This window comes from Prionailurus bengalensis, chromosome A1, assembly GCF_016509475.1.
Source record: "Prionailurus bengalensis isolate Pbe53 chromosome A1, Fcat_Pben_1.1_paternal_pri, whole genome shotgun sequence".
NCBI lineage: Eukaryota > Metazoa > Chordata > Mammalia > Carnivora > Felidae > Prionailurus > Prionailurus bengalensis.
This window is the reverse complement of record NC_057343.1, coordinates 105,201,464-105,227,613: the sequence shown is the minus strand read 5'-3', so window position 1 is coordinate 105,227,613 and position 26,150 is coordinate 105,201,464. Positions and strand designations below refer to the sequence as shown.

At 41.8% G+C, this 26,150-nt stretch overlaps 1 protein-coding gene across 2 annotated transcripts; it reads left to right on the top strand.

The window, feature by feature from the left end:
- Window positions 1–5,109: 5,109 nt before the first annotated feature.
- CA1H5orf63 (chromosome A1 C5orf63 homolog) lies at window positions 5,110–25,851 on the top strand. Of its 2 annotated transcripts, none has more exons than XM_043586724.1 (5): window positions 5,110–5,174; window positions 14,710–14,763; window positions 19,762–19,882; window positions 24,037–24,093; window positions 25,243–25,851. In XM_043586724.1, the coding sequence occupies exons 3-5, from the start codon at window positions 19,769–19,771 to the stop codon at window positions 25,411–25,413; spliced, it is 342 nt and encodes a 113-aa protein (XP_043442659.1). In that variant the 5' UTR covers window positions 5,110–5,174; window positions 14,710–14,763; window positions 19,762–19,768; the 3' UTR covers window positions 25,414–25,851. The 2 variants fall into 2 exon arrangements, with proteins under 2 accessions (XP_043442659.1, XP_043442669.1); XM_043586734.1 differs by having other exon boundaries at window positions 5,127–5,202.
- The last annotated feature ends 299 nt before the right edge of the window (window positions 25,852–26,150 follow it).

Genomic DNA, 26,150 nt, shown 5'->3' with positions numbered 1-26,150 from the left:
TTATCCCTCAGAACTCCTCAGAGCGGTAAGTGTTAACTTTAATTCTGTGCAAGACTGTCCAGAGTGTTGGGGCATATCTGAGGACAGCAGTTTCTTTTCTTTCTGATGGGTAAACTGACTGCCCTGTTTTATCTGAACAGGACTCCATGGATGGGTATGAACCTGAACCAGAGAACAAAGGAAACACATTTTCCTCTTTTCTCGTCTCTTTATGTTGTGAGAAATCTATCGTCCTCCATGATAGGAGGCTTAGTGAAAATAACAGATGGGTTTAATCCATAAAAATGAAAAAAACTTTTCCCATTTCAACTCCATTTCCTGCTTTTCTAGGTAAAACAAAACTTTCCCTGAGGAAATGATGTAAATACACTCACATGTTCTTAAAAGATCCCACATAGCACAAAATATTGCTATGAACTACACCATGGTTTTTTTCATTTATGTTTAAAAAGTAATATGAATGTGGTAGTAGGAAAAAACGATAGAACTTATGCAGTGCTTTCCAATCCCTGTTTCATTGTGACTTCCCTCCCTAAGCTTCAATTTCCTTGTCTGTCAAATGAGGTCGGTAAAAATATACATACCCTACCTAGTTTACAAAATTATTGTAAAGGATTAATTTTCATAACGTACATGAAGACTTCTGAAATATTATAAAAGGTGATACAAATGCATAGTGTCATCGCTACTCCACGGTCTCTGTGCCACATTTCCTCAACAGCTTCTGTCCCTGCCCTTCTTCACACAATTCACTTCCTTTAACACAGACACAAGCAGTCTTCTGTTATTGCACTTGACTGTACGACGGAGGCTACTGATTTTGGAGAAGATAATCATGGTCCTGCTCCAAAAAACCTTCTGGGGAAATCCATGGGATACTCAATCCACATCTCTGCCCAGAATCTTTTCTAGACAGACTTAACATTTACTTATTTTTGAGACAGAGAGAGACAGAGCATGAACGGGGGAGGGGCAGAGAGAGAGGGAGACACAGAATCCGAAGCAGGTTCCAGGCTCTGAGCCACAGCCCAGAGCCTGACGCGGGGCTCGAACTCACGAACCACGAGATGGTGACCTGAGCCCAGTCGGACACTTAATCGACTGAGCCACCCAGGCGCCCCTTTTCTAGACAGATTTAGAGAGGAGGCATAAGTCAAGGACTCTGTTAAAAAGCACAGTCTCATTGCCAGTATGAGTTTAAACTTTAACAGCTTTGGTATCCATCTGTAAAATGTCACTTCTGTTGGTTCCATCCTAGCAGCTCAAACATAGAAAATCACAAATCCACCTCCCTCAATAAAATATAAAAGTCTAGAGTGTCTGCATAATATATGTGCACTCAAGCTACACTAATTTATCCCACAATTACTTTTATTTTTTAGCATTTTTATTTGGCTCTTATACTACATAATTAATGATGTTTACATGAAAGGTTCTTTAATGTAAACAGCATAAGTGGATTACTGAGCAAGCCTTAAAACAAACATTTTTCTCCTTTTAAAATTTTCTTCACTCTCCTCTGGCACAAGAGCAGAGTTTTTTTTAAATGTCAAGGGGAATATAGAAATCAGGCTTCTGAGGTCCATTCCCTCCTAGTAAGACAGGCTTATAATTCTGTTTCCTGTAATGGTTGGCCTGGGGGGGTTCAACAGTGACCCTGCTGACCCAACACATCCAGACTCAGAAGGCTGTCTTTTCTTTGGGAGGTTGCCACTGTTTTTCTCCATGACCTTAAACATAACACAATATCTGGCCCTTCCAGATCATTTCCTGCAGAGTTTGCAGTGCTGGGGATGAGACACTCGTGAGATAAATAAATAAGCTCACTGTAAAGACCCGAGAAAGGCCACGGGAGAAAACCTACCAGGTTTCTAAACCCTTCCACCATCACAATTATGTCAACATCACCCAACTGTGGCTATTACTGGGGACTGTCCCTCCTAGTCAAAGTTCAGATCGCATGTTTTTTGAGTAGCAGTATGGAGACAGATTACTGTAAAATAGAGTTGGCATGATAGTCACTACCTGTCAGGACACATATTATTGTTTTAAGGTATTCTCAAGGGAAAGCAGTGACATCAAAAGCCTTTCCTTTACTCCTGTTCTCCCAAAGGCAAAGCCAAGGAGCTGGGAGTGAAGATACCTCCCTTCACACCACACACCCAGCCCTCAGGAGGCCTTGGGCGAAGCCTGGTTCCAGGTCATCTCTGGAAGAAGAAAGGGTGATGTGTCCTTTAAGACACCCTTCAAGCTATCTCAGGAGGTACAGACCAGACTATACCAGCAGGCTTCCTCCAGAGCAGCCTTTAGTCTCAGGAGTGAACATAGAGCTGGAAGAGCCTTGAGATCCACCAGAAGAACTCAGCCTATGTGAGAGATCCTGACACCAGTCCTATCAAGATTCCCAGGGTATAGTTTGGAACTGAAGCCCAGACCTGGATGGAGGACAAGAGATAGGTCAGGCGCCCCTGACAAGCATGTTTGGAGTGAACATAACTGTATAAGACCTATTGCTATACTAAGACCTTCATATTCTCTAAACGCTCTTACTTGTACATCACTTCAGATATGTTAAAATGTGTACACATCCCACATTTAATTATTTTGCTATGAAGAATTTTATAATTTTGCTTTTGAAATTATTTGGCTAAAGTAATTAATTTAAAATATGCTGTGATTTCAGGGCGCCTGGGTGGCTCAGTCAGTTAAGCGTCTGACTTCAGCTCAGGTCATGATCTCACGGTTCGTGAGTTTGAGCCCTGTGTCAGGCTCTGGGCTGACAGCTCAGAGCCTGGAGCCTATTTCAGATTCTGTGACTCCCTCTCTCACTCTGCCCCTCCCCTGCTCATGCTCTCCCTCTCTCTCTCTCAAAAATAAAAATTTTAAAAAATTGTTTTACATAAAAGAAAATATACTGTGATTTCTCAACACTCATCATGTATATCCAGGAATTTTCAGTTAAGAGCATCTCATCTACAAACTATTTTCTAATGTAGTGAAATTGTTATGAACAACAAATCCAGCAATTAATGAAGCTGACACAGTATTATATTTTGTGACCATTTAATAAATGTTTCATTTTGCTCTGACAGTTTTAATTTGTAATGTTGGAGACTGTAACTTCTCCAACTCAGACTCCAGACATTTTCCCAGACACAGCTCAAATGCTGAGCACTGTTTTCCCTGTGTTTAGAGGCAAAGCTTGTCCTCTGGGTTTGTGGCATTCAGTCAAGCACTCCTGAAAAGACTAGGCCTGGAGTACAGTGAGTTCTTAGCCATTTCATGGAACTTGCACCTTAAACCAAAACAATCATGAGGAGGTACCATACCTTGTGCCTGAACAACCCAAGAAATTCTTATCAAATTCAAATTCTGATGATTTTTGTGAATTTTTGACTCCTTACCGAAATTTGCCCACCACAAATACTGAAAGACTTCACTATTGGCCTTTGGCAAAGTCATACTTTTCCTGCAGTGGGTGAAACCAGCTTTCATAAATCAAATTTATTTTGTTTTCCAATAAGAAATGAGATGTGGAAGCTGATTTGGAGTTGTACTCCCAGGAAGCTTTTCTATCACTCCACAAAATGTGAGTCATGCATGTTCCACCAAGGTGTTTATAACTAGACTCAAGATAACTTCTTTAAAAATAATGTATCAGCAACTGTGCAGTGGAGTGTACTTTGTAGACTGATTTTTTTTCTTCCCCCAGAAAGGCATTAGGTCTTATCAGTGTATCAACTCAAAAATAATCATAGGCAGTCTACTGACAGTCACAAATTGCCCTCTTTTCTATCAGCAAATGCTAGAATGATACAGTAAAAATTTGGGAACTCTACTTTCTAGATGTGTCCTCCAACAATATCACATCATTAGAGTGGTTTGTTTAGGGGATGCACTCCTGACCTTATTTTTTTTTCTATCTTTCTTTTAAATCACTAAATTCATACTGAGTGTATAGTGATAAGCTCATGGTTACTGGCATCAGACAGGATGAGATGGAATCCCGTCTTGACCATTTTCTAGCTCTGAGAATTAGGACAAGTTATTGTTTTTTTCATCTGCAAAATTGTAGCAATAAGGCTTAAAAGGATGGTTCTCAAGAGTAAACAAGTTAATGAGAGTAAAACTGATGTGAGCATTCAATGTTGGCTTTGAGCACTAGTCTTATTTTATTTTCTCACTATTTCGAGTACCACCATTCAAGTCCTGGGGCCTCACCCCTGGACTACATAGGGGCCTCCTGCCTTTCCAGCTTGTGCTCTGCTCTCACCTACCCCAGCCCCTTCTCATCTCCTTCCCAAAGATGAGTGAGACTTTCACTATGGAAAGGCAATCAGTTCAAGCCCCTTCCCACACACAAACAAAAACAGAGTAAAACAAAAATTCCTCCAGCTGTCCTTAACACAAAACTAAAAGAAAGGCCCTAGGCATGGCCTGGCTCCTGCCTATCCTATGCAGACAGTTTTCACGTCTCTCCCCTCTCCCTCTATGCCTCAGCCATACTAGTCAGTCTTCTGGGCACTGCCCGTGCCAGGCTCCCTCCAGTGCCCCCTTCCCCAGGCCTGGAGAGCTCTGTCCCTGCCCAACCTGGTGCTTCACATCCCAGCCTAAAATCTACTTCTTCAAGTGGTCACTTCCATCATTTCATAGGTACACATTCCTTCCCTTTCAACGCATTTAGCTCACTGAAGGCATGGCCTATTTAAAGGATAATGTCCTTATGTCTGATTTGTTTACGTAACTTTACATCTGAGAAGGGTACAGCTGCCACTTTCATTCATCATCTTGTTCCCCATAACCTAGCTCAGCCAGAATCCAGGGGAAGAAGGCAGTAAGCGTTAAATGAATGAGTGAACAAACGCAGAAATGAGTTAAAATAGCCTTACAAAAAGTTGGCTCGTTATGAAATGGTTCCCGAACAGGCTGAGTCACTTTTCCAAGGGCTTATTTTGTTTTCTTTTTCACTTTGGCCTTGGTTTTTGCCTGTCTCCTTACCCGCGCAACAGCCCAGGCGCGGCCGCCACCCTCAGAAGACTGACACGAGGTCCCAGAAAGAAATCCGAGCAGCAGCAGGCCGGGGCGGAAGTGCGGGGCAGGGGGCGGGCACCGGGCCGGCTCGGGCGGAAGTGCCGGGCGCGAAGCGGAAGCGGCGAAGTCGGCGGGCGGCTCAGGTGGGTGCGGATGGCCAGGCGGCAGCAGGTGGGTGCTCACATCCCCGCCCACAACCCGCACGCGGGCGGGAGGCGGGGCACGCGAGCCCGTGGCTGTGCCATGCGCTGCCGATTTCGATTGTTGTTAGGAGAGACTTAAACCGGGAGCCATTAATCCATGAACTTCAGCGGGGGGGAGGGGGGGGAATTATTGGCGCGCGCGCGCGTGTGTGTGTGTGTGTGTGTGTGTGTGTGTGTGTGGGCGGGCGCGTGCGATGGCGCTCTGGGAAGTGAACAAAGTAACGAGCGGGAAAAGGCGTTTTTTAAACAAAAAGCAGAAAACATCTCAGCTTTACTCTCTTTCCAGTTTTTCACAGATGCCCAGTCCTGGGTTTAAGTCAATTCACTGAAGTGGCAATATAATCTCAATTGGCAGCCCGCAGACATGACTGCCTTTTTAAATAAATTTTTTTGAGCAGCAATGTTGGCCTTTAATTGAGGGTGAAAAGGTTGAAAGGTGCCGTAGGCAACGTTGTGAGTCCCGGGGCTTTCTGGACCTCCTCTCTGCTTTACTGGCAAAAGCCGTCCCCTGGGTGGGGAACAATGTGAGACTAAATCAGAAATTGTACAGTTCTCAACAAATACTTAGCCTTGTTGGTCACCCCTGATGAATACCACAAGATGCAGGGTTTTTTTTGTTTTGTTTGTTTGTTTGTTTGTTTGTTTGTTTGTTTGTTTGTTTTGGAGAGAGGCTGGGAGTGAGAGAAAGGGAGGAGAGAATCCTAAGCAGGCTCCATGACCTGGGAGTGGGAGTGGGAGAGCGGAGAGCTCAATCTCACAACTGTGAGATCATGACTTGAGCCAAAATCAAGAGTCCCATTCTCAAGGGACTGAGCCACACAGGCACCCCTCATACAGTTTTTTAATAGGTCCAGAGGTAAAGAAGTCCCAGTGAAATTACTAACATGAATAGGAAAGTACCTGTTTCTAATGCTGTCTTTAACAAGGTTTTTCCTGGATGATCTTTATTCTTGTTTCTTATTATAAAGTATTTCATATATACACACACACACACACACATACACACACACACACACACACACACACATACATACATACATACACAGGGCCACCTGTGTGGCTTAGTTAAGCATCCAGCTTCGGCTCAGGTCATGATCCCCTGCTTCGTGGGTTTGAGCCCCACGTCAGGCTCTGTGCTGACAGCTCAGAGCCTGGAGCCTACTTCAGATTCTGTGTCTCCCTCTCTCTCTGCCCCTCCCCTGCTTGCACTCTCTCTGTCTCCCCAAAAAATAAACATTAAAAAAATTTTTAATAAAATAAGATAAATATATATACAGTGTGGCCCAGCTTGACCACAAGCTATAAGCTCCTCCTTAAGAGGGATAGTGTCTAGGACCTGTTAAGCCCCCAACACTTTCTAGCACATTTCCCACCATAAGCAGGGCTCTTGTAATACATTGCCTTGGTTAAACAGTTACTGGTTAAGAGACATACTGGAACCATGTCTCAGTGTGCATGGCACTGTACAAGTTGAGGTAGCTATTACAGGCCGCAGTCTTCTCATTTAGTAATTTTATGAGGAATAACTTATGAAAATGCATATGAAGCTCTTTGTTCTTATTTGGAGCTGTATACATTGAGATTTAAAACACTTGGAAAAAGATGTGTCCCCTGGAAATACTGAGTGATTATGGTAATATCAGGATAAGGCAGGGCTAAATCCTGCTTCTGTGTGAAATGTCATAGCCTAATAACCTGGGTTCTGTTCTGCTGAAGAATTGCCTGGAACCAGAAAGGTACTGTTGTGAAAATTAAGATTCGTGGGGCTGGTGCTTTAGACAGGCAAACTCCCCAGATTTCCTTTCTTCATGCTTGTTGTGGTCAGTAGTAGCCGCTTGCTGGGGAAGAATCAGTTTTATTTTTGTCTCCTTCACTAGAAGAAAATGTTGCTATGTGGTTTTATTGAGATAGATTGATGGCAGGTAAGGTAATAGAAATGAGGATTTTCCAAGTTGGGAATGTACTGGACTGTATTTCTATTTTATTCCAGATGCCTAGCTCTGTTGTACCTTTAAGTACCAGAGGCAGTGTGGAGATAGGCCTTCAAAATAAGTTATTTTTTGTTTGTAAAGTTTTTGTATTTCATAACATGTGCATACTCTAGATGGCTGCTACATTCAGTTACTCTAATGCCAGGGTTCGGGGTTTCACACCATAGCAAGACCTTGAGGTAATATGGTACAAATAGTAAGGTTTCTATGCTCGTTATTTTAAATCTAATTTTGCCACTATTTTATTTAAGGGGTGTACATCAGAGGAAGCCAAAAGCCAGTTGGGATAGTTCCTGCATGCAGCTTTAATCTCGTTTGCAATTATTTTGAAGGGAAGAAACCATCTGAATCCAGGGATCCACACAGGTAGCAGGGACTAGGCAAGCTTCCTTCATCCATCTCCACAGCAAGTTCAAGGGACAAAATCATTTGAGAAAGAATATGCAAAATGAGATGTCTGGGCTACGTTTCTCATATATAATTATCCCACATCACTAACATCCCAGTTACAAGAAAATGGAGTCATGAAAACATAAATTCTGGGGGCGCCTGGGTGGCTCAGTTGGGTAAGCGTCCGACTTCAGCTCAGGTCGTGATCTCACAGTTGGTGAGTTCAAGCCCCACGTTGGGCTCTGTACTGACCGTGCAGAGCCTGGAGCCTGCTTCCGTTTCTTTGTGTGTGTGTCTCTCTCTCTGCCTCTCCCCTGCTCATGTTCTCTCTCTGTCTCTCAAAAATAAATAAAAATGTTTAAAAAAATTATTAAAAAGAAAACATCAATCCTAATCCTTACCAAAGATGGGGTTTCCAGAACAAAACTCAAAATATCTTTTGTTTTAAGAAAGTATCCATCTCCAAGGATTTCAGAGCATTTCGCCAGTAGTATCAACTAACAACTGTTTTACTACTGTAGGCTTCATCACTGCAGTATTGCATTGTTTGTAAATCTTTCTTCTGCCCAAAGTGTGAGGTCCTTACGGGCAAAGAAAGCATCTTGACACTTACATTTCTAGTGCCTGACACGCTGCAAACACTCAGCACATGCTGTAGAAATGAAAAGACAGTTGTCTCTGAAGGGAGGTTGGATCTATAGCATCATTGGAAATGCAACAGGTAGAGAAAGGAATATAAAACAGTAATCTTTCAAGAGATTACTAGATGCAGTGTAAATACGGTAGTTACTAATGTTTTGATGAACAGCGTGGAGTGGGGAAGTGCATGTTTGAGAATCTCGGTATGTATGCGGTCACCAAACTGCCTTCCAAGGAGATATGACCTGATCGGCTGCAGGTCCTTGGTTGTGTTGAATGGAATATGCAAGCTGAAAGGCTCCAAGAGCGCTGTCTCCACCCTCCATCCAGCCTGCCATGCTCAACTCCTCACCCAAAGACCTGTTGAGCAAATATTTGAAGAGTGTCCTTTTGAAGGCATACTAATTTGCTAGCTTACCTAGGGCGCTAGTATCTTTGTTTCGTCCTGCCTTAAGGATAGAGGATCTATGTATGGTCATTATTTTAAGGCTAGGTTGCCCAAATACGACAGAAAGAAAGCCACAGTCATCTTCTCTACTTTGCTAACATTCCCAAGGAGTTCAAAGTTGACAGCTTTTTGTGTTGTCATGGGGCAGGCAGGTGGGACACACTGCTCCCTTCCGTTGCCGGTGGGATCGCCACAGAAACCAGAATGTTACTTCTGGAAACACATGAACTTCCTTTCTTTGTTCCTGTACTTTTTCATATTAATCATGAAATCTTGGGGAAATGGCTTCTAGTTTAGTCAGGAGGAAGGACATGAGTTTCAATGATTTGATTATTAATTCTTTACTTTTTAAAATACATAGTTCTTCCAGTGAGCCAGGAGGAAGGATACTGTTACTTAATAGAAATTCAGTCAGCTGAGGCAGCCTAGGACATTAGACTGGAGAAAAAAAAAAAAAAAGAGAGAGAGAGAGAGAGAGATCTAAGTTCAGCTCTGTTTCTCCAGGTTCAAAAATGAAGTTAATCTTTATCTTCTTAGATTTAGAGACCAAACCTCATTCTTATAATAAAAGAATTCTGCTGTCTGAAGCTGAGCCTTTCCTCACTCTCCATCTTTAAACTAAACTTTAAACAAAATGCGATATCTCATCTGCTATACTCTGAGGATTTATGTATAAAGCTTGCTGAGATTTTTTTGGGGGGGGTGGGGAAGAAAGGAGGTTGAACTTGGAGATGCCTTCTCATTCTGGAAATTCTGCGGTGGTCTCATTATGTATAAAAATAAGCCATTGTTCAAGGAAAAAATATAGAAAACCAATATAAGAACCAAAAAAATGCAGTGTGAAAGGCTTCAGTTAAACATTAGTTTCTTTATCCATAAAACAAGGGGATCTGCAAAGTCACCTCCCAGTTCCGAAATATGAAGATATTCCATGATAGATGTTGTCACAGAGTAGGATTCAGAGGATTACAGACTCTTCTCTACTGAGGGTTAGGGGAGCATGACCTCACGGGTACACTGTTTCCAACATCAAGACTGAGCAGGTCTAGGTATTGTTGATATCACAAGTCCAAGACAATGCTGGATTTAGTAACTCAGAGGTTCTACACTCACTTGCTACAAAATGGCTAAAAATGAATGAAACATCTTTTCAGCTCTTGTGTGGTCATGGGGATAACTTTGCCTCTTTGGCAAGATGAATTGGAAATAGTAGAGTATTAGTGATGAATGGAAGACACTGCCTGGATGGATGGATTTTGAACGGCAGAGAGTTGTTTTTGGAAATGGGGTTGTGTGCTTTGTAAATAGCAAGGAAACTGGCATTACTAGCTGGGTACAATAAAACTAAGATACTTTAATGAAAATGCCTTCTTTCTGGGTCAGTATTAAATATCACAGATATCTTCAAAGGGAATGGGTCATTTTGGTTAAGAAGGATAATGTGGAAAGGAGTCAGCATAAGTCCTTATGCACTTTGTTCCCATCCCTTGAACTAGAATGATTTTGCCCTCATATTAATGCCATCTTTATGGAATGAAGAAATTTTCAAATTGGTTTTTAAACTCTATTAAGCCCTCATGTATGATATAACCCAACCACATCATTGAGGTTTTCTTGGCTTTCAGGAACAGTTTGCAGCCATTATGTCGTAATTGTACTCAACATTGTTGCACGCTCTGAATTCAGAATATGCCTCTCTGGCTCCGGGCCAGACGCTGACTGAGTGTCTTTCGGAGGAGAGGAGGGGTGCAGTGTGTCCTAGCCCTATTGTGTTAACAGGAATTAGTCCAGAATCCCCTCTGGACCTCCGGGGGCTAGAGGGAATGTATAGTAAGAGTACACTGCTGTTTCTGATTAGCCTCTTCATTTTGGTTTTCTCAGCTGAATGTTCCTCTGCAAACCCTTCCCTGACATTTTCATGTGCACCAACCCCATTACCGAGCAGACTGCTCTAAAAGCAATGATCTGGAAAGTGTGACTGCTGAGGTCCAGAGATTCTAAAACAAACTCTTGTTCACACTAAGGATTCCTCTCCCCTTCCATCTCACATTTGTCGGCTTGCGAGGCAAACGAAAGCGTGCTTCTGGAGGGGGAGAAGAGCGCAGAGATGACGGGGGTCTGTCATTAAAAATTATTTTTAAAATGTGTCAAATAGTAAGAGAGAAACATACATCATTCTGCCTTTTAGGAGGCGCTTTTCCCTCTCAGAGGCTCCAACAGTTGCAAAACGAGTTCCTGGCAATGCTAACGTCCCCTCCTCTGCTGGGTCTTTTCCGATGCCAAGGCTTCCTGGTTATGATTGAGGGGCTGGAGAAGCCAGCGTGCAGTTCTGCCTGGATCTCTGTGGGAGTTCTGGTCCTCTCTAAATGGTCTGGTTAAAAACTACTCTAGATTCTTTGTTTAGGGCCTTTCAAAGCCACGGGCTATTTGCCATGCCATTTCTTCAGCGTGTGATGCCCCTTCTCTGATCAGGAGGACATCTGATATCAAAGCCTGTGGGCACAGTTTCTCCCTGTCTGTGGGAGAGGGAACAGGACAAGGGGTCGTGTTTCCGTTGTGCAGCTGATGAAACTGAAGCTTAAACGGATGACGAATTGCCAGCATCTCCGAGCTAATTAGTGGCAGTTGCCTGTCTTCAGGGTTTAGGTCTATGAAATCCTCGCCCAGAAATGCACCCAGGAATTCAAACATGCTGAATTCCAGCCGAAACTCTATATAAAGAGTGATTTTTGAAACTCTAAATGAGGAATTACCCATTTGTGCTCCCCCCGCCCCCCACCGCCCAACTGAGGATTTAGTGGGAGCTGTGTTTATTTACAGGTATTTTACCCTCCCTACACAAGTTATTCAGAATTACTTTGGAACAAGTTTTGTCTTGAGAGATGATCAATAAAATCCAGCTTTACCATTTCCTAGGCAGCTTGTTTGATAGACATGCATCAAGCACATCACTGGTAAAAAATTTTTTAATCTTTGAAAATATAATGGCAAGTATCGCAAAAAGCAACTGGAAAGGAACTGGCCTTTGTCTAAAACCTATCAAGGGGAAACCTCGACATCTCAAAAGTACATTTCAGTGCCCTGTTCTGTTATTTTCTGAAGCCCGAGGAAGCTAAACCAATATTTGGTGCCACGGTATTGGAAGGTCTAGATAGACAGCCAGTCTCACCTGGACTTAGTGACCTCCTGAGTAGAAGGTAAATATGTTGGTTCAATCAGCAATATCGTGTCTTAGAAATTCCTATTTAAGTAATGTCCACAATCTCAAGTTTTCGGCTATTTCTGTTTGAAATATTTTTCAGTTTTTCAATTTCCTTTTTCTGAGACTGCTATAGTAGAAGTTTTAAATCTTCCTCTTGAGGCCAGTAAAAGCACAGTTTAGTCAATAGAATCAGCATCATAATTTTTGGTAACAATACCTTACTTTTAGTATCATTTTAGTAATAAAGTTAAGGCTGATTTCTCTCTTCTGCTTTATAACTTATCCAAAGATTTTTTTACATTTATTGTCTCTTTTTGAAGCTACCCAAGCAACGTTTACCTGCACTCCTCTGCAATCCACTACTTCTGTCCTCACCAGAAATACACACTTTTAGTTAAGATGTTATTTTAGGCAAAAACCAGACAGGTAGTTCATGTTAGGGGTAGGCCTTGGTTGGAAGATTTCACTGCTTTGAAGCAACATCAGACCCATCCCATCTAATCTGTAGTAGAGTCTTTCACTACTCCTGTTCTCGTTCTGGAAGCACCTTCTCCCCTTGGCCTCTGTGATGACACACTTTCCTGGGTATCATCGTAACTCACCAATCTTTCTTTCTGCTTCCTTTGCTGGCTCCTCTCTACACAACTTCTACATGCTGGATTGCCTCAGAGATCTGTCCTGGGCCCTCTTCTTTCTCTCTATCATTCAGATAATCTAATTTCCAGATTATCTAAACAGATGATCTCATCTGTTTCCATAGCTGTAAATACAGTCCCTAAATTGATAGAATCTCAAATTTTTATCTTGAGCCCTGGCTTCTCTCCTGAATACCAAATCTGTGAAGCCACTCTCTCCATGAGCTCCAACTTGTCCCTAATAGAGCTGTCCCATATACTCCTCAATCTGTACGTGCCTCCGTTTTCCTCATTTTAGTCAATGGCATTGCCACCCACCAGAGGCTCAAGGCCAAAACTGGAATTGTTCTTACCGTCATCTTTAATCCCTCATATCCAATTCATTGCCAAGTACTATTGGCCCGATTTCTGTCCTTGTCTACACCACCATCCTTCCTTACCTTGACTAACGCAGTGGCCCCCTAACGGGCCCCTGTCCCCCACCCCCATCCATTTTTTACACAGCAGCTAAAGTGATCTTTTAGAAATGTATTTGAGATCATATCACTTCCTTCTTCTAAATCTAACTGTAATTAAAACCTCAACATAGCACATGAGGACTTAGGTGATCTGCCCCCCAGAGACTATTTTTGAGTCCTATCCCCTTCCTTGTTTACTGTGCTTAAGCCACATGCTCCTATTGGTTTCTCCCAGTAAGTTGAGGTTGTCCTCACCTTAAAGCCATTGCACTTCGTATTCCTCTCTCCAAAATGTTTCTCCTTCAGATTTTTGCACCTTCTCAGCCTTTGGTCTCAGTAAAACCAACACCTGCTCAGAGTACTTATTTCAAGGACCTGCCTTAATTACCATCACATCACCCTGCCTTACTCCCTTTCCTCTACCTGTCACTATCTGATATTGTTTGCAGCATCACTGGAATATGGATGCCACAAAGGCAGGTACCTTGCTTTCCTGGTCACCACTGAACCCAGCACCTACAATAGCATGTAACACCTGGAAAACATCAGATAATTATTGAATGACTCTCATCCCACACCCAGGCTGTCATAACTGACCTCAACTCTTACTTGCCTCTGTCTGTCCTCCTTTCCTCTGCCGTCCATCCTGAATGCAGCTGTTAGATCAGTCTTCCAAAACACAGCTTTTATCATATCACTCTGTCGCTTAAAACTCTTCAGTGGCTCCCATCAAACAGGCCACGGCATTCGTACTACAGCGCCTTTGTGTCTAATCCCAGCTTTGAGATGTTTCCCCTTTTTGGTACATATCCAAATCCGAGATGATTTAGGATCCTACTCTTGTGAAGCCACCTCTGATCTCAGCCCACAGTACTCTTCTTTTCCTTTCCCTTACAGCATTTAGAGGTGGCCGTTAAATGTTCCGGTTGTAATCCCTCCTGTATTTATATTGTTTCAGTTAAGAGTTTAACTCCCTTCTCCTGAATCCGCTGAAGTATATCCCTCTATTATTCTTGCTGCTGGTATCTAGTGTGTGGAGGTGACTTCTCCACATGAGAGTTTTACTTGGGCGGAAAGAAATGGGCTAAACACCAAGCAGGATGAAGGGGAAAAAATGGCTTAATTTACTGAGAATTTGAAGGAGGTGGGATATGGGGACAGGACACTTGTACTAAGTGGTAGGTGTAAATACCTTCAGTGAAATTGTAATCTTACTGTATTGGCAAGTCCCACACTTGAGAGAGTTAAAGGACTTACCAGAACGGTGTGTTGAATGAAAATTAACATAGCACCACTGAGTATAAACAGGGAAATAGAGACATCCAGATACCTGGAAATCCCATAGTCATGGTAGTAATGTGAAGGGGAAAAAAAAGGGGTTTTGTCTCTAGGCACTCATGTGACCAGTCATTCCTTTCTGGGACTGATTTTCTACTGCCTTCTCTGGCCCCCTATGTGGTGAAGCTGTTGGCACCGAAATCTGGAAAAAGAAGCTGCAGGAAGGGAGGTGGACATGTGGTGTGAGAGGCCTCTTCTTGTTCCCCGGGCCTGGGCCATGACGTATGGTTTCATGTGCTGTGTGGGCTTGAATCAGCAGTCCAACTCCATGGTCAGAAAGAGGCTGTGTTGATTGTTTCATGGGAGATACAAATATCGAATCATTATGTTCGTACACCTGAAACTAATAAAATGTTAATTGTGCCTCAATTCAGAAAAAGAAGAGAAGAAGGAAGCTGAGCATGACACCACGTGCCAGTGGGCCTCAGGTGGGTGGTCAGCTTGGATCTTTGTTGCAACACCTTGCCTCAGTTGGCTCCAGGGCTTAGGCAGTTCCCCTGGCCTGGGACTCTGACTGCCGAGGCTGAAGAGCCGAGCACCTGCGGTCCCACCCATGCCAGTGACTGAGGGCCCCAAGCTCTGCTTCTATCCTGTAGCCTCATTCTAGCCCCGCTTCGCCCCTTGGGGTTGATGCCTCACAGTATCTGCTCCATTTTCAGCTTTGGTTGCATCCCTTTATGTTGCCTGTCCTCGTCCCCCAAGAGCCCAGGCCAGGCTCCCACTTGTTTGGAGAGGAGGAGGCTTGGACACAGGTGACACAGAGGAGCACTGGAGAGGCAACAGGTGGCCCTGTTTCCCTGGATTAGCTCGAGCCCAATGACCAGACAAGACCCCTAAGAGCAACCTCACCTCATTACGTACACTTTCAGTCATCTAAAATGATGGGCTTTTGTTCTCGGTAGAGGTGTGTGGTGCGTGTGTGTGCATGCGCGTGTGTGCGTGCGTGCATACACACGTGTGTTTCCAGTCATTTGGGTAAAAATAGGAACGTTATACTCAGGTGGTAATGAATATGAAATGAGGACTTAGCATCTCATATGGCACAAATGACTAAATGGAAGCCCCGAGCCCCTCCTTGTGGAACACAGGTTCAGCAAGAGCTACTGTAATAGTGTTTGGTTAATGTCAGCTCAGCATTAAATTTACATTATACTCTTGCAAAGAAGCTCCAACATTACCTGTTAATAACCAAGGCAGTACGTGGGCTTAGACAGACTTGTTCATTTTGCACATGAACTAACACTGCAGCTTGCTGATGAGGGATCATGTGAGCTTGGAGATCCAGCGTGCCAAAAGGTTCTTTGTATGAAATAAAAATTCTGGTCAGTGAAGGTCAGTTTCTCTACTCAGGCGAGAACAATGTTGTTTCCCTTCTAATCAGACACACGCAGTGTTTGAAGAATCCAGGGACCCCACGTAAGTGACACGCAGCCCGAGTCTGGGCAGCTCCTCATGCAAGAAATGAATAATCCCTAATAAAGGCTCCAACGACCCTGGCTTCTTTCTGTACTGTAATCAGTTGCTTTAATAGTATGCCCTTGAGTGCCTCACAGGGAAAATGCTATAAAGTTAAGTTATTTTCCTTATCTTGCTTCAAGGAGGGCTGAATGGGTCCAATCAGTCCTCCCCCATGTTGTATTTGATTCCGCCATAAAGACCACTGGAGTCGGCCTCAGTTTGTTGAAAAGGCATTCCCTTTCTCTTTCAGGGTGATCCACGCCTCTGAGCAGCAGTGGACTTGAAACAGCAGGAGTCACCATCTTTATTGTTAGGCTGTGGAATTTGTTTTAGGCACATTCTAAATCCAGTCTTAGGCCTTTTACTTTTTTTTTTTTTTGTCTGTGACAAAGGTGACCCAATTGTGCTTCTTTGATATGATGAACACAGCTCTTTTTGCTCATATCACAGAGGCATGTAACAAAATACAAAGGATAAAATTGTGTCTATATGTAGTAAGGACACAAGTTTCATGACTAAATTCAATGACATAATCAAAAAGGTGCTGTCCTCTCCCAGTCATGAGCTAACAGACAGAGACTGCCTTTCAGAGTATTTTTTTAGAATGCTGAGATACTGTTCAAAAATAATAGAGCTAATGAAAATGTCACATTGACAGAGTAGCCCATATTAAGATTTTACTTCAAGAAGGCATGATTCAGTGAGTGTGACATTGACAGCAATAGTGTTAGGGTTTACAGAGTTAGTAAAATATTCTAAGAAGAGTATTAGAGAGTCCCAATTGGAGTATATCGTTTTTCATTTATTTCTAAAACTAAGGGGACTCCAGTGTTCAGAATTGCAGCCTTAATATCTTATTTCTGCCTAGGAGAGGTATAGGGAGCTTTTCTTCATATCATACTCTAATATAATATTCTCCTATAGTGCTTACAAAGAAAAAAAGTTAATTTAACAATGTGGTAAAATGCATGTGCCTTAGGACATTTGGAAGATACACAGGTAGTAAAATTACATAATGCTAAGTAAGGCATTTCTCAGTAAACAAATACGCCATGTTTAAGTGATTAAGTACATGAGAAAAGGTAGAGATGGAGACTAATAAAGGAAAGAGAACTAATTTTAAATAGAATGGTTGTAGCATCACTAAAGACTCAGCTCTCTGGGTTGGGTGAACAAATATTTCAGCAAATCTGGAATGAATAGCATGTCTGTTTACTATGACAGGTTTTATTTGTCTTGGGTGCAACCAAGACCACATGCTGCGTTTTGTCATGTTGGAAATACCGAAGCAGATTTCCATTGTGAATGTGAATTTTTTTTTTAAAGCCTTTAACGTCTCAACTCAGCTAGGTAAAAGCAGTAAGTTCTTTTCCTTACCAGCGAGACATCAGTAAATCTTAAACCCCTCCACCAGACGCATGTAGGTACAGTTCACTATCCTGGTGATAGTCTTAGGTCACTGCCATAGAGGGCCTGATCCTTCTCATTTCTAAGATCTGTGGTTCTGTCTTTAACGAAACTAATATTTTGTTTCCTTTCTCCTTCATATAGTACACCTTTTTAGATTCCATTCCCCAGGAAGATGTGCCACTGTGGGTGTAGGTCCTTCCCAACCTACACCCAACCTGGTTTTGGTTCCCAAAACCAACGGGGGAGAAATTGTTACCTAGAGTAAACATGGCAAACAGAGACCTTCCCTCCTCATTTATATCATGTGTAGACAAAGCCATGCTTGGAAGCTGTTGTTTTCAACCACATTTACGTACTGGAGTTGTTGATTCTGCTGAATTTATAGAAAATGTGTATGCCAGGGCTTACCACTTGGTTGAGAGTAGCACAGCGTACTGTGAAACTGTTTAGATCTACTTTCCATCTTGGAATAATGCTGAGTAGCAGATCCTTGCACAGTGCTCATCACGTTCCCTCCTATGCGTTAGGGAGATCACTCAGTTAGCAGGGAGATCCAGGGACAAGTGGAAGGCTACCAGTTTAAGAGTGAAGGAAAGATTATTGTGTTACAGATCAGAATCCAATCTTTTTGTCCTCTGGTCTTTACATTAGTTTGACATGAGATGGTATTTTTCTCCAATATCATATAATTCTGTTTGAATGAGTTTAAGACTAATCTTACACTAGGAAACCTAGTCAGCAGTAGAGATTAGCACATAATTAATAAGAGTCATGCTCTGTGGAATAGAGCAGGCAGAGATATGAGTTGGTGGTGAAAGGGTTGGGACCAACTGTAGTGCCCATAGTCTTGTGGGCACCCTGAGGAACACTAACCTTTAGCTATGACATGTGATCTGCTTAATTAGTGACCACTGTGCACAATGAGTATCTGATCAGGGTTAGAGGTGAGACAAAGAGGTAGAGAAAGACTCACTCCAATACCTTAAATATTCAAACGAATATCTGAACACCTACTATGTGCCAAGTTAATTGCAGATGCTTGGGGACACTGGGGTGAGAAAGTACCTGCCCCTATGGCACTCACATTGTAGTAGAAGAGACACAGAGGTAAATAAATAGTTTCAGGCAGTAAAAGATAAAAGAAAACTGGGGCTCCTTGGTGGCTCAGTCTCTTAAGCATCCTATTACAACTCAGGTCATGATCTCGCAGTTCATAAGTTTGAGCCCCGCGTCGGGCTCTGTGCTGACAGCTTGGAGCCTAGAGCCTGCTTCCAATTCTGTGACTCCCTCTCTCTCTGCCCCTCCCCTGCTTTCTCACTCTCTCTCTCTCTCTCTCTCAGGAAATGAGTAAACATTAAAAAAAAAAAAAAAGATAAAACTATAGTGAAGCATAAGGATGCAGTGTGGTGGGCTAGTCAACCTTGGTAAGGCAGTCACTAAAGCATGACCCAGGACAAATGAGAAGCTACCTAAGAGCTTTTTATGCAAAAGGACATCGAGTGCAGAGATCCTGATGAAGAAATGATCTTTGGGTATTCAAGGAACAAAAGAGAATCTCTGTGGCTGCAGCGTGCCAAGATAAGGAAGGGAAGGTGAGGTGAAGTTGGAGAGAAAGAGTAAAGCAAAGTTAAAAAATGGATATCCCAGGAATGAATTTGTCTTGAGAATATTGATTAATGATAAGTCAACAGTGCATATGTGTTTTAAAAGTGAAATTACCATATTTGTAGTTTTAAGGACAAAGCTGGAGGCTCAGTAGAATAACTAGGAATAAGTAGGCTGTCTTATGTCGAGAAAAGTAGCAAGATGGGGGAGCTTCAAAGCCTAGTGTTTGACATGCTGCTATTACCAAGCTGTTCGTATTGGAGTATCTCCAGTAGTAACACCAGTACATGTGTGTATGTTTTAAAAGACGATGGCAATCTCCTTTTAAAATACTGAAGGAGTTGAGTAGATCTTTGTTTCTGACAAGTCAACTCGACCCAATTCTCCCCTATAGTTCCTCTTACTACTGTTCTGTGTTTCCCCATCTTTTGCAGCGGGGGGGGGGGGGGGGGGGGGATATGGATATCCTAAAAAACAGCCTTAACCTTCATTTGGGGATTTGTGCTGCTTAATTACTGTTTCCTTTACCATGAAGGGGGCTGTGTGTCATTGAAAGCTTGCCAATAAGATAAGCTATCTCTGCAAATAAAAACCATCTCAGGAAACCTCCACATTTTAGGGAATCAGGATGCTGGCACAATCTGCAGGTGAAATTTAATTTTGTATTCAAATGAACAAACCCATGCAGTTTGCTTGCAGAAACCAAGTGATTAGGCACACAGCTCATCCATAAATATGGATATTTTCCCATTCTAAGTTCTGTTTTGTTTGGAATACACTGAATGTTGAGGCAGTGTGGAGACTTGCCAAACATCTGGGCCTCTCTGACACTCCTGGACTCCAAGAAGTTCTCAAGTCTTTAAATTCCATCAGAGGCTTGCAGCTTACTGTTCATATTATAAACAGCAAAATCTAGGGCACGTAAGTTTACTGGTCTATTTTTCTTTTGGCAGAGTTAAGATGCTCTGGTTTCAAGGAAATAGCATGCAACTTGCCAAATACTCCTTTCGACTCCTCTTGAGAAATCGTTCTGCCTCTAAGACTGTTCTGCCTGTGCTGACCTTATTTACAAAGGTACAGAGTGAAAAAGTAAAATTACTACTTCAAAAACAAAAAGTATTAGAATGTTGGATGAAGAGATTTGTACATTGAAGAAAGGGGAAAAAAGTTGACGGAAAAGCAGTGGAACAAACTTTCCGCAGACCTGCTCCTCCAGTTTTCAGATCCACTTAGAACCGTACTACTCTCTTTTCTTTTCATGTTTGAGAGAGAGAAAGCATGTGTGCATGAGCAGGGGAGAGGCAGAGGGAGACAGAGAGAGACGGAGAACCCCAAGTAGGCGCCACACTGTCAGCATACTCTCTTTTCTACCCAGATACCTCACTGTCTCACCATTTTCAGGGAGTAAACTAATATATTTAATAGGCATTTGATCCCTATGTCAGAAGAAAGAACTATCAGAATAGATGATGTTTATAAATATATCACTTAGAAATACAGTTAATTCTTTTCATTCGTGGTAGCTATGTTCTATGAAGTCACCACAAACACTGAATTAGTGAACACCAAACCGTTCCTCCCAGGGGAAATACAAGGTTTGATTCCTGTGAGTTTCTGGTCACAACATTTTTGTCAACTGATCAATACATAATCTTGTTTGATGTATGTTTCTATTTAAAGACACATTATTTAATATATATTGTTGATTCATCAACGTCAAATTCATGGCCAAGAGCACCACATCTCATGCCGGAACAAAGTTTATATAACACAATATTTTCTCTGTAAGGCACATCACAGCTTTCTTGTGTTTAGAAACACTAGAAAGCACTTCAGCAGTGTGCGGGGACCATTCTAGGTGGCAAAATCAACAAAAAGTACAAACATGCAGAAAGCATGGCCGTCAGTAGATCATGAAAAGGACACTTGTTGACAGTAGGAGACCTGAAACAATAAGGGGGACCACTGTTTTGTTTGACCTCAGCTGGGAATGGACACTTTTGAGTGACTCAGATTTTTCACTTCTCTGTGCAAGTCCTCAAATATTTTTGAATGACCACGGAAGCACCACAAATAAGTTTCAATGATAAGCAACTTTGCAAATAGTAAAGCTACAAATAACAAGGATTGACTGTACTTGTTTTCTAATCCCTAACACTAGTTTGAAGCCACCACTGTTTAAAATTTTTAAGAGCTTTTTCCCCCTGAAATTTATAATACAAACATTGCTGAATTTCCTTTTGCTAGTTAACATTTCTTTGTGTGATCCATAATCAAAGAAAGAAATAAAGTACAGGGTAATGGACTTAACTTTAGTGAATAATAGTCCTGATTCAAGCAAAAAAGCTCTCTTGTTTATTACGTTTTTCAGATTTCAGGCATTTTAGCAATCTGAAAATATTTGATGGCTGTCTAATAGTAAAGTTTAAGTCATTTTTTAAAATTGAATTTCTTGTTGAGGCTATAGTTTATAATTCTCTTTATATCCATAAGTATATAATGCATTGTTGGAAATCATGGAATAAAAATATTTCATCATCTGTGTCTATATACGCATATGAGAATTAACCACAAAAATAAAATAATCCCTTAAGGCTAATGGTGCTCATTCGGCCTAACAATTCTGCATTATTTGTCAGTATGAACAAAAGACAAGTTAGCCAAAAACATTTGCAAAAAAAAAAAAAAAAAGAAAAAAGGAAAAAACCACACTAATTTTCCATTTAGCTTAAAATTTGTAATGAATCCTTGATTCAGGTCATTAGGCATATAATTGGCCAATTAGATTGGCCATATGGCATATATTGGCCATAAGATTGGCCAATCCCTGAGTCATTCATAGGGAAGAGGGATAGGATGTGTTGATGGACTCAGCCTAAGTCAATAGGGAAGAGGGACAAGATGTGCTGATGGACTCAGCCTAAGTCAATCGGGGAGAGGGAGAGGATGTGCTGATGGACTCAGCCTAAGTCAGTTGGGGAGAGGGAGAGGATGTGCTGATGGACTCAGCCTAGGTCAATTGGGGAGAGGGACAGGATGTGCTGATGGACTCAGCCTAGGTCAATCGGGGAGAGGGAGAGGATGTGCTGATGGACTCAGCCTAAGTGAACTGTTCCACCCTTCTTGTTCAGGGATGACGTCAGCAACTGCTGAGAGCGGGTTCTGTGAGGCAAAAGCACAGAATTCCTGCTACCAGAAAGGGGAATGGGATGCCCAACCCAACAAATGTCCACTGTATTTCAGGGACAGAGTGAATAAGTGCTCTTTTGGTGTCACGGAAAGTCCTAGATAAGGATGTTTGAATGGTCCAGACCACTGGTCTTTTTCTGTTCACAGGCCTCTTTAAAATTTGATGAACCTTTCCTTACAAAAATACATATACACATGATAACTTGCTCAGATTTTCATATTTACAAAAACAGAAAACATGATCAAGGTTCTATGGAGTTTTTTATTATAAAAGCAAAATGTTGGTATATTTGGTCCTTCTGTAGTTTAGCTTGTTCCTGTTTTGCCTCTGCTTTTAAAATCCTTGGTTGGGGGGCATCTGGGTGGCTAAGTTGAGTGTCCAAATTCAGCTCAAGTCTTCATCTCATGGTTCATGAGTTCAAGCCCCACCTTGGGCTGTATGCCGACAGTGTGAAGCCGGCTGGGGATTCTCTGTCTCTCTCCCTTTCTCTCTGCCCCTCCCCAACTCTCATGCTCTCTCTCTTGCTCTCTCAAAATAAATAAGTAAACTTTAAAAATAAATAAATAAAATCCTCTGTTGGGGGTGCCTGGGTGACTCAGTTGATTAAGCATCTGAATCTTGATTTCAGTTCAGGTCATGGTCTCATGGTTTGTGGGATCAAGCCCCACATCGGGCTCTGCGTTTACAGCACAGAGCTTGCTTGGAATTCTCTCTCCCCCTCTCTCTCTGCCCCTCCCATGTTCACGTGAGCTTGTACACTCTCTCGCTCTTTCTCAAAATAAATAATAAAAAAAATATGTTGATTTTTTGTAACTTTCTCAGAAAATTTCACATGATTATCTTGAAACATAACAGACTATCCATAATCTGTTTATTGATGATGCTCATAATAAATGATGAGCCTAATTCTCTGAAGCAGGAAGTCAGGGCCAGAAAGACCCTTCTGAAGAAAAACTGCCTTTTGAGGATCTGGGTCCTTATTTTGAAACAAGCTGGGAGTTAAGCTGGAGGAGGGGCCTTTCTTTTATATAACAGCTCACCTCTTCCTGTCATGTTAAAAAGCAGGTTTTATATAAGCATCAGTAACGCTGAGTCTATTTTCAGCTCGTGCAAGAGAACCTATAGCTAGTCACTGTTCATAGAGTCTCGGGCTGAGAAGATTTTAAAATCTGCCAGAGATCCATAGCATTCTAAACAGATTTCTCTACTAGGTGGTTAAAGAATACAAACAACAACAGGCACTAAAAGTTGCTTGCTCCTATAGTGGAGAATTAACCTGGGACATTTATTACTGATGCTTGTAATGAGAAAAAAGGAAAACCATTGAAGAGTTGGTACAGTCATGACCAAAGTAAATAGAGATTTCTCCCTTTTTGAAGGTGGGGCAATCACTATCTAACTCCATCTCAGTGAGTTTATTCCTGTGGACTGATGAGGAAAATCAGGCAGGCAAAGCTCAGCACCTCCAAAACCAGACTCTCAGCTATTATGGTCATGTTAGCCAGGCCAGAAAAGTGCTCCTGACATAGGAAGGACAAAGCCCTTGGACTAGAGTCAATGAAAGATAATCTTCCCCAATATGAATTAGATAAAGCCAGTAACAAAAAATATAAGCATTTAAATTATGGTGTGTTTGTGTATGTATCTATGTTTACACATATATACTAAATCTAGATGCTTAATTTGTTACACATGTATGTGTATGTATATGTGATATGTACATATTAATGTACACACACATACATGTGTAACAAATGTAAGCATCTAAATTTAGTATATATGTGTATACATTTATGTATAGGTAGATTTATTAATTGTGAAAAATCAAAACTACTAAAAAGTGCTGACAGCCCGTTTACCGTGAAACTCTAGCTATTTATAGGATTCTATGGCAATGTTTTGCTTTGGAAATAAAACAGTATAACTAACCTGGTGAAAAAACAAATCCTTTAAAATAAACATAATCTGCTTCTTGTGGTTTTTGTTGGGCTACATGTCATTCCTTGGATTTAATGGCTTTATTTTTTCCTTCCTGTAGGATCCATGCCCCCTTTGTGATGAAGCCAAGGAAGTGCTGGAGGCTTATAAAAACAGGGTAACACCAGTTTCCCCCTCCGCTATCCGCAAGTAGAGCATTCCTATCCAACCTTCATATGCCAAAGTGGTCAGAAGCAAAGGAGCATTTAACGTTAATTTATGTAGAAAAAATTTTTAGCATTCCCAGACCCAAAAAATAACCTCTCTCAGGCTTTCCCGATACTTCAGGACACATCTTGCTAAAGGATGCACAGAATAAACCGAGGTAAAGCACAGATGCTCACAGACACAGTTCAAAGCTCTCGGGGCTGGATGTTGGATGCTGCCGTAGGTTCGCGGGGAAGGAGCTTGGCGGCACCACTCTCGCTGCTCACGGTGCGCCGTGACTCTAGAATGGCCAAACGCTGAGCACTTTTTTCACCTTTCACCTTTTTTCATGAAAGCAAAAATCCCTTTCCAATTTTTTTTTTCAGGTAGCAAAACAGGTACTAATGTAGGTCTTTCATAACAGCCAAGTGGCCTGATGCACACTTTCAAAAAGCTGGGGAAACCTGCCTACCAGAGTGTGGCTTTATGTACATGGAATGGAGAGCGTAGGTAGTATAGAGTGTTTGCCTGGATCCTTTCTTTAGGAAGAAATTAAATGATTTTTCATTTAAATTTTCTTTCTATTCTTCAGAGAGAGATTTCAGTGCTAATTTCCACAAAACTCATTACCCCGAAGTGTTTTTGTCTGAGCAGTGCTGGTTTTCTTACTCTGACTCTTAATATGAATCAAAGCTAACTAGCAGGTGCCATGTTGATGCTTTCTTTAAACTTTTGTCCGCATTCCTTTTACCTTACTCTGTCATTTCCATCGAGGTATTTTCCTGCAGCAAACCATGACACCTTTCCCGTTCTCACATGCAAAGCACATCTGTCTTGATTCTCAGCCTCCCGTTCGGGACGTATTTTATTTCACTGGAAATGGAGTAGTGACCTGACGCTGAATGTAAACAGGTGTGGCAGAAAAATGGCAAAACAGAGAGTTAAGGAATATAATGAAATCAATCAAGTTGTGGAAATCAGGGACATGAGATCACTTGGGACCTCAGACCACAGCAAACCCCTCCACATGAGAGCAAGTCTGGGCATCAGGTTGGCACTGTGGCTGTTGTATCATTCCGTGGTCTCCAAAATTCAGAGCTTTAGTCTGTCTCTGTTTCAGTTTATTTTACAGGAGGTGGACATCACACTTCCAGAAAACTCTGCTTGGTATCAAAGGTATAAATTTGACATCCCCGTCTTTCATTTGAATGGCCAGTTTCTGATGATGCATCGAGTAGACATCTCAAAACTTGAAAAGCAGCTCCAGAAACTTGAGCAGCAAGGTTTATGATCCTCCACCCTCTCTGTCCAGATGGCATCTTCCTGAGGACATGACTGTGGCCTTTCACACACCCTACAGACGTTCTAGACCAGGTGGTGCCCAATAAATGGTGACATTACTTTTCCAATTGGTGGCTGTACCAATGTGGGAATGGTTTACCTGTGGGCATTTTATAAAGTAAGAGGAGTGTATTGGCAGCAAAGAGGATGATGGAGGGTGGGAGAGGTCTGTTTGTTTTATTTATTCTTCCTTTTTGTATTAATATGGAAGCATTTCACATGCACACTGGATGGTACAGTTTATAGGAAGAAGGCTCTGCATCCCTGCTGCTGCCCTAAGGGCTTAACTTTTTAATGAAAGAATAAATGCTCTTCTACTCAGTAGATAAAGTGAAATGTGAATTGTTAATAACTGTGCACAGTCAATAAAAGGATGTTTTAACAAATACATCTGCATGAAGCCTATTTCAGTGGGATTTAATAATACCTGTTTAAAATTAGAATTCATTTTTTGGGGGGTAGAAGAGAGTAATTATCCTAGTGAAAAAGACTTCATTTGAGAAAGACAAAAGAAGGATTTAAACCTCCAAAATGTATATAAGAATCTTAACATGCTTTACACGTAGTCAGTGAATTGATTCATAATATTTGAGGGCTGCCTTGGATAGTTATTCACTCGTCATCAATTGAGTTAATTCAAATTGTAAAACAGTATCAGGTTTTAATATCTTGGAGAAAATTCACTTC

Excerpts from the sequence above, each read along its gene's own strand:
- CA1H5orf63 (XM_043586724.1), top strand. The coding sequence starts at position 19,769 with ATGCTCTGGTTTCAAGGAAATAGCATGCAACTTGCCAAATACTCCTTT. Across the intron at positions 19,883-24,036 it reads TGCTGACCTTATTTACAAAG|GATCCATGCCCCCTTTGTGA; the intron begins GTACAGAGTGAA and ends TCCTTCCTGTAG. Across the intron at positions 24,094-25,242 it reads TGGAGGCTTATAAAAACAGG|TTTATTTTACAGGAGGTGGA; the intron begins GTAACACCAGTT and ends TCTCTGTTTCAG.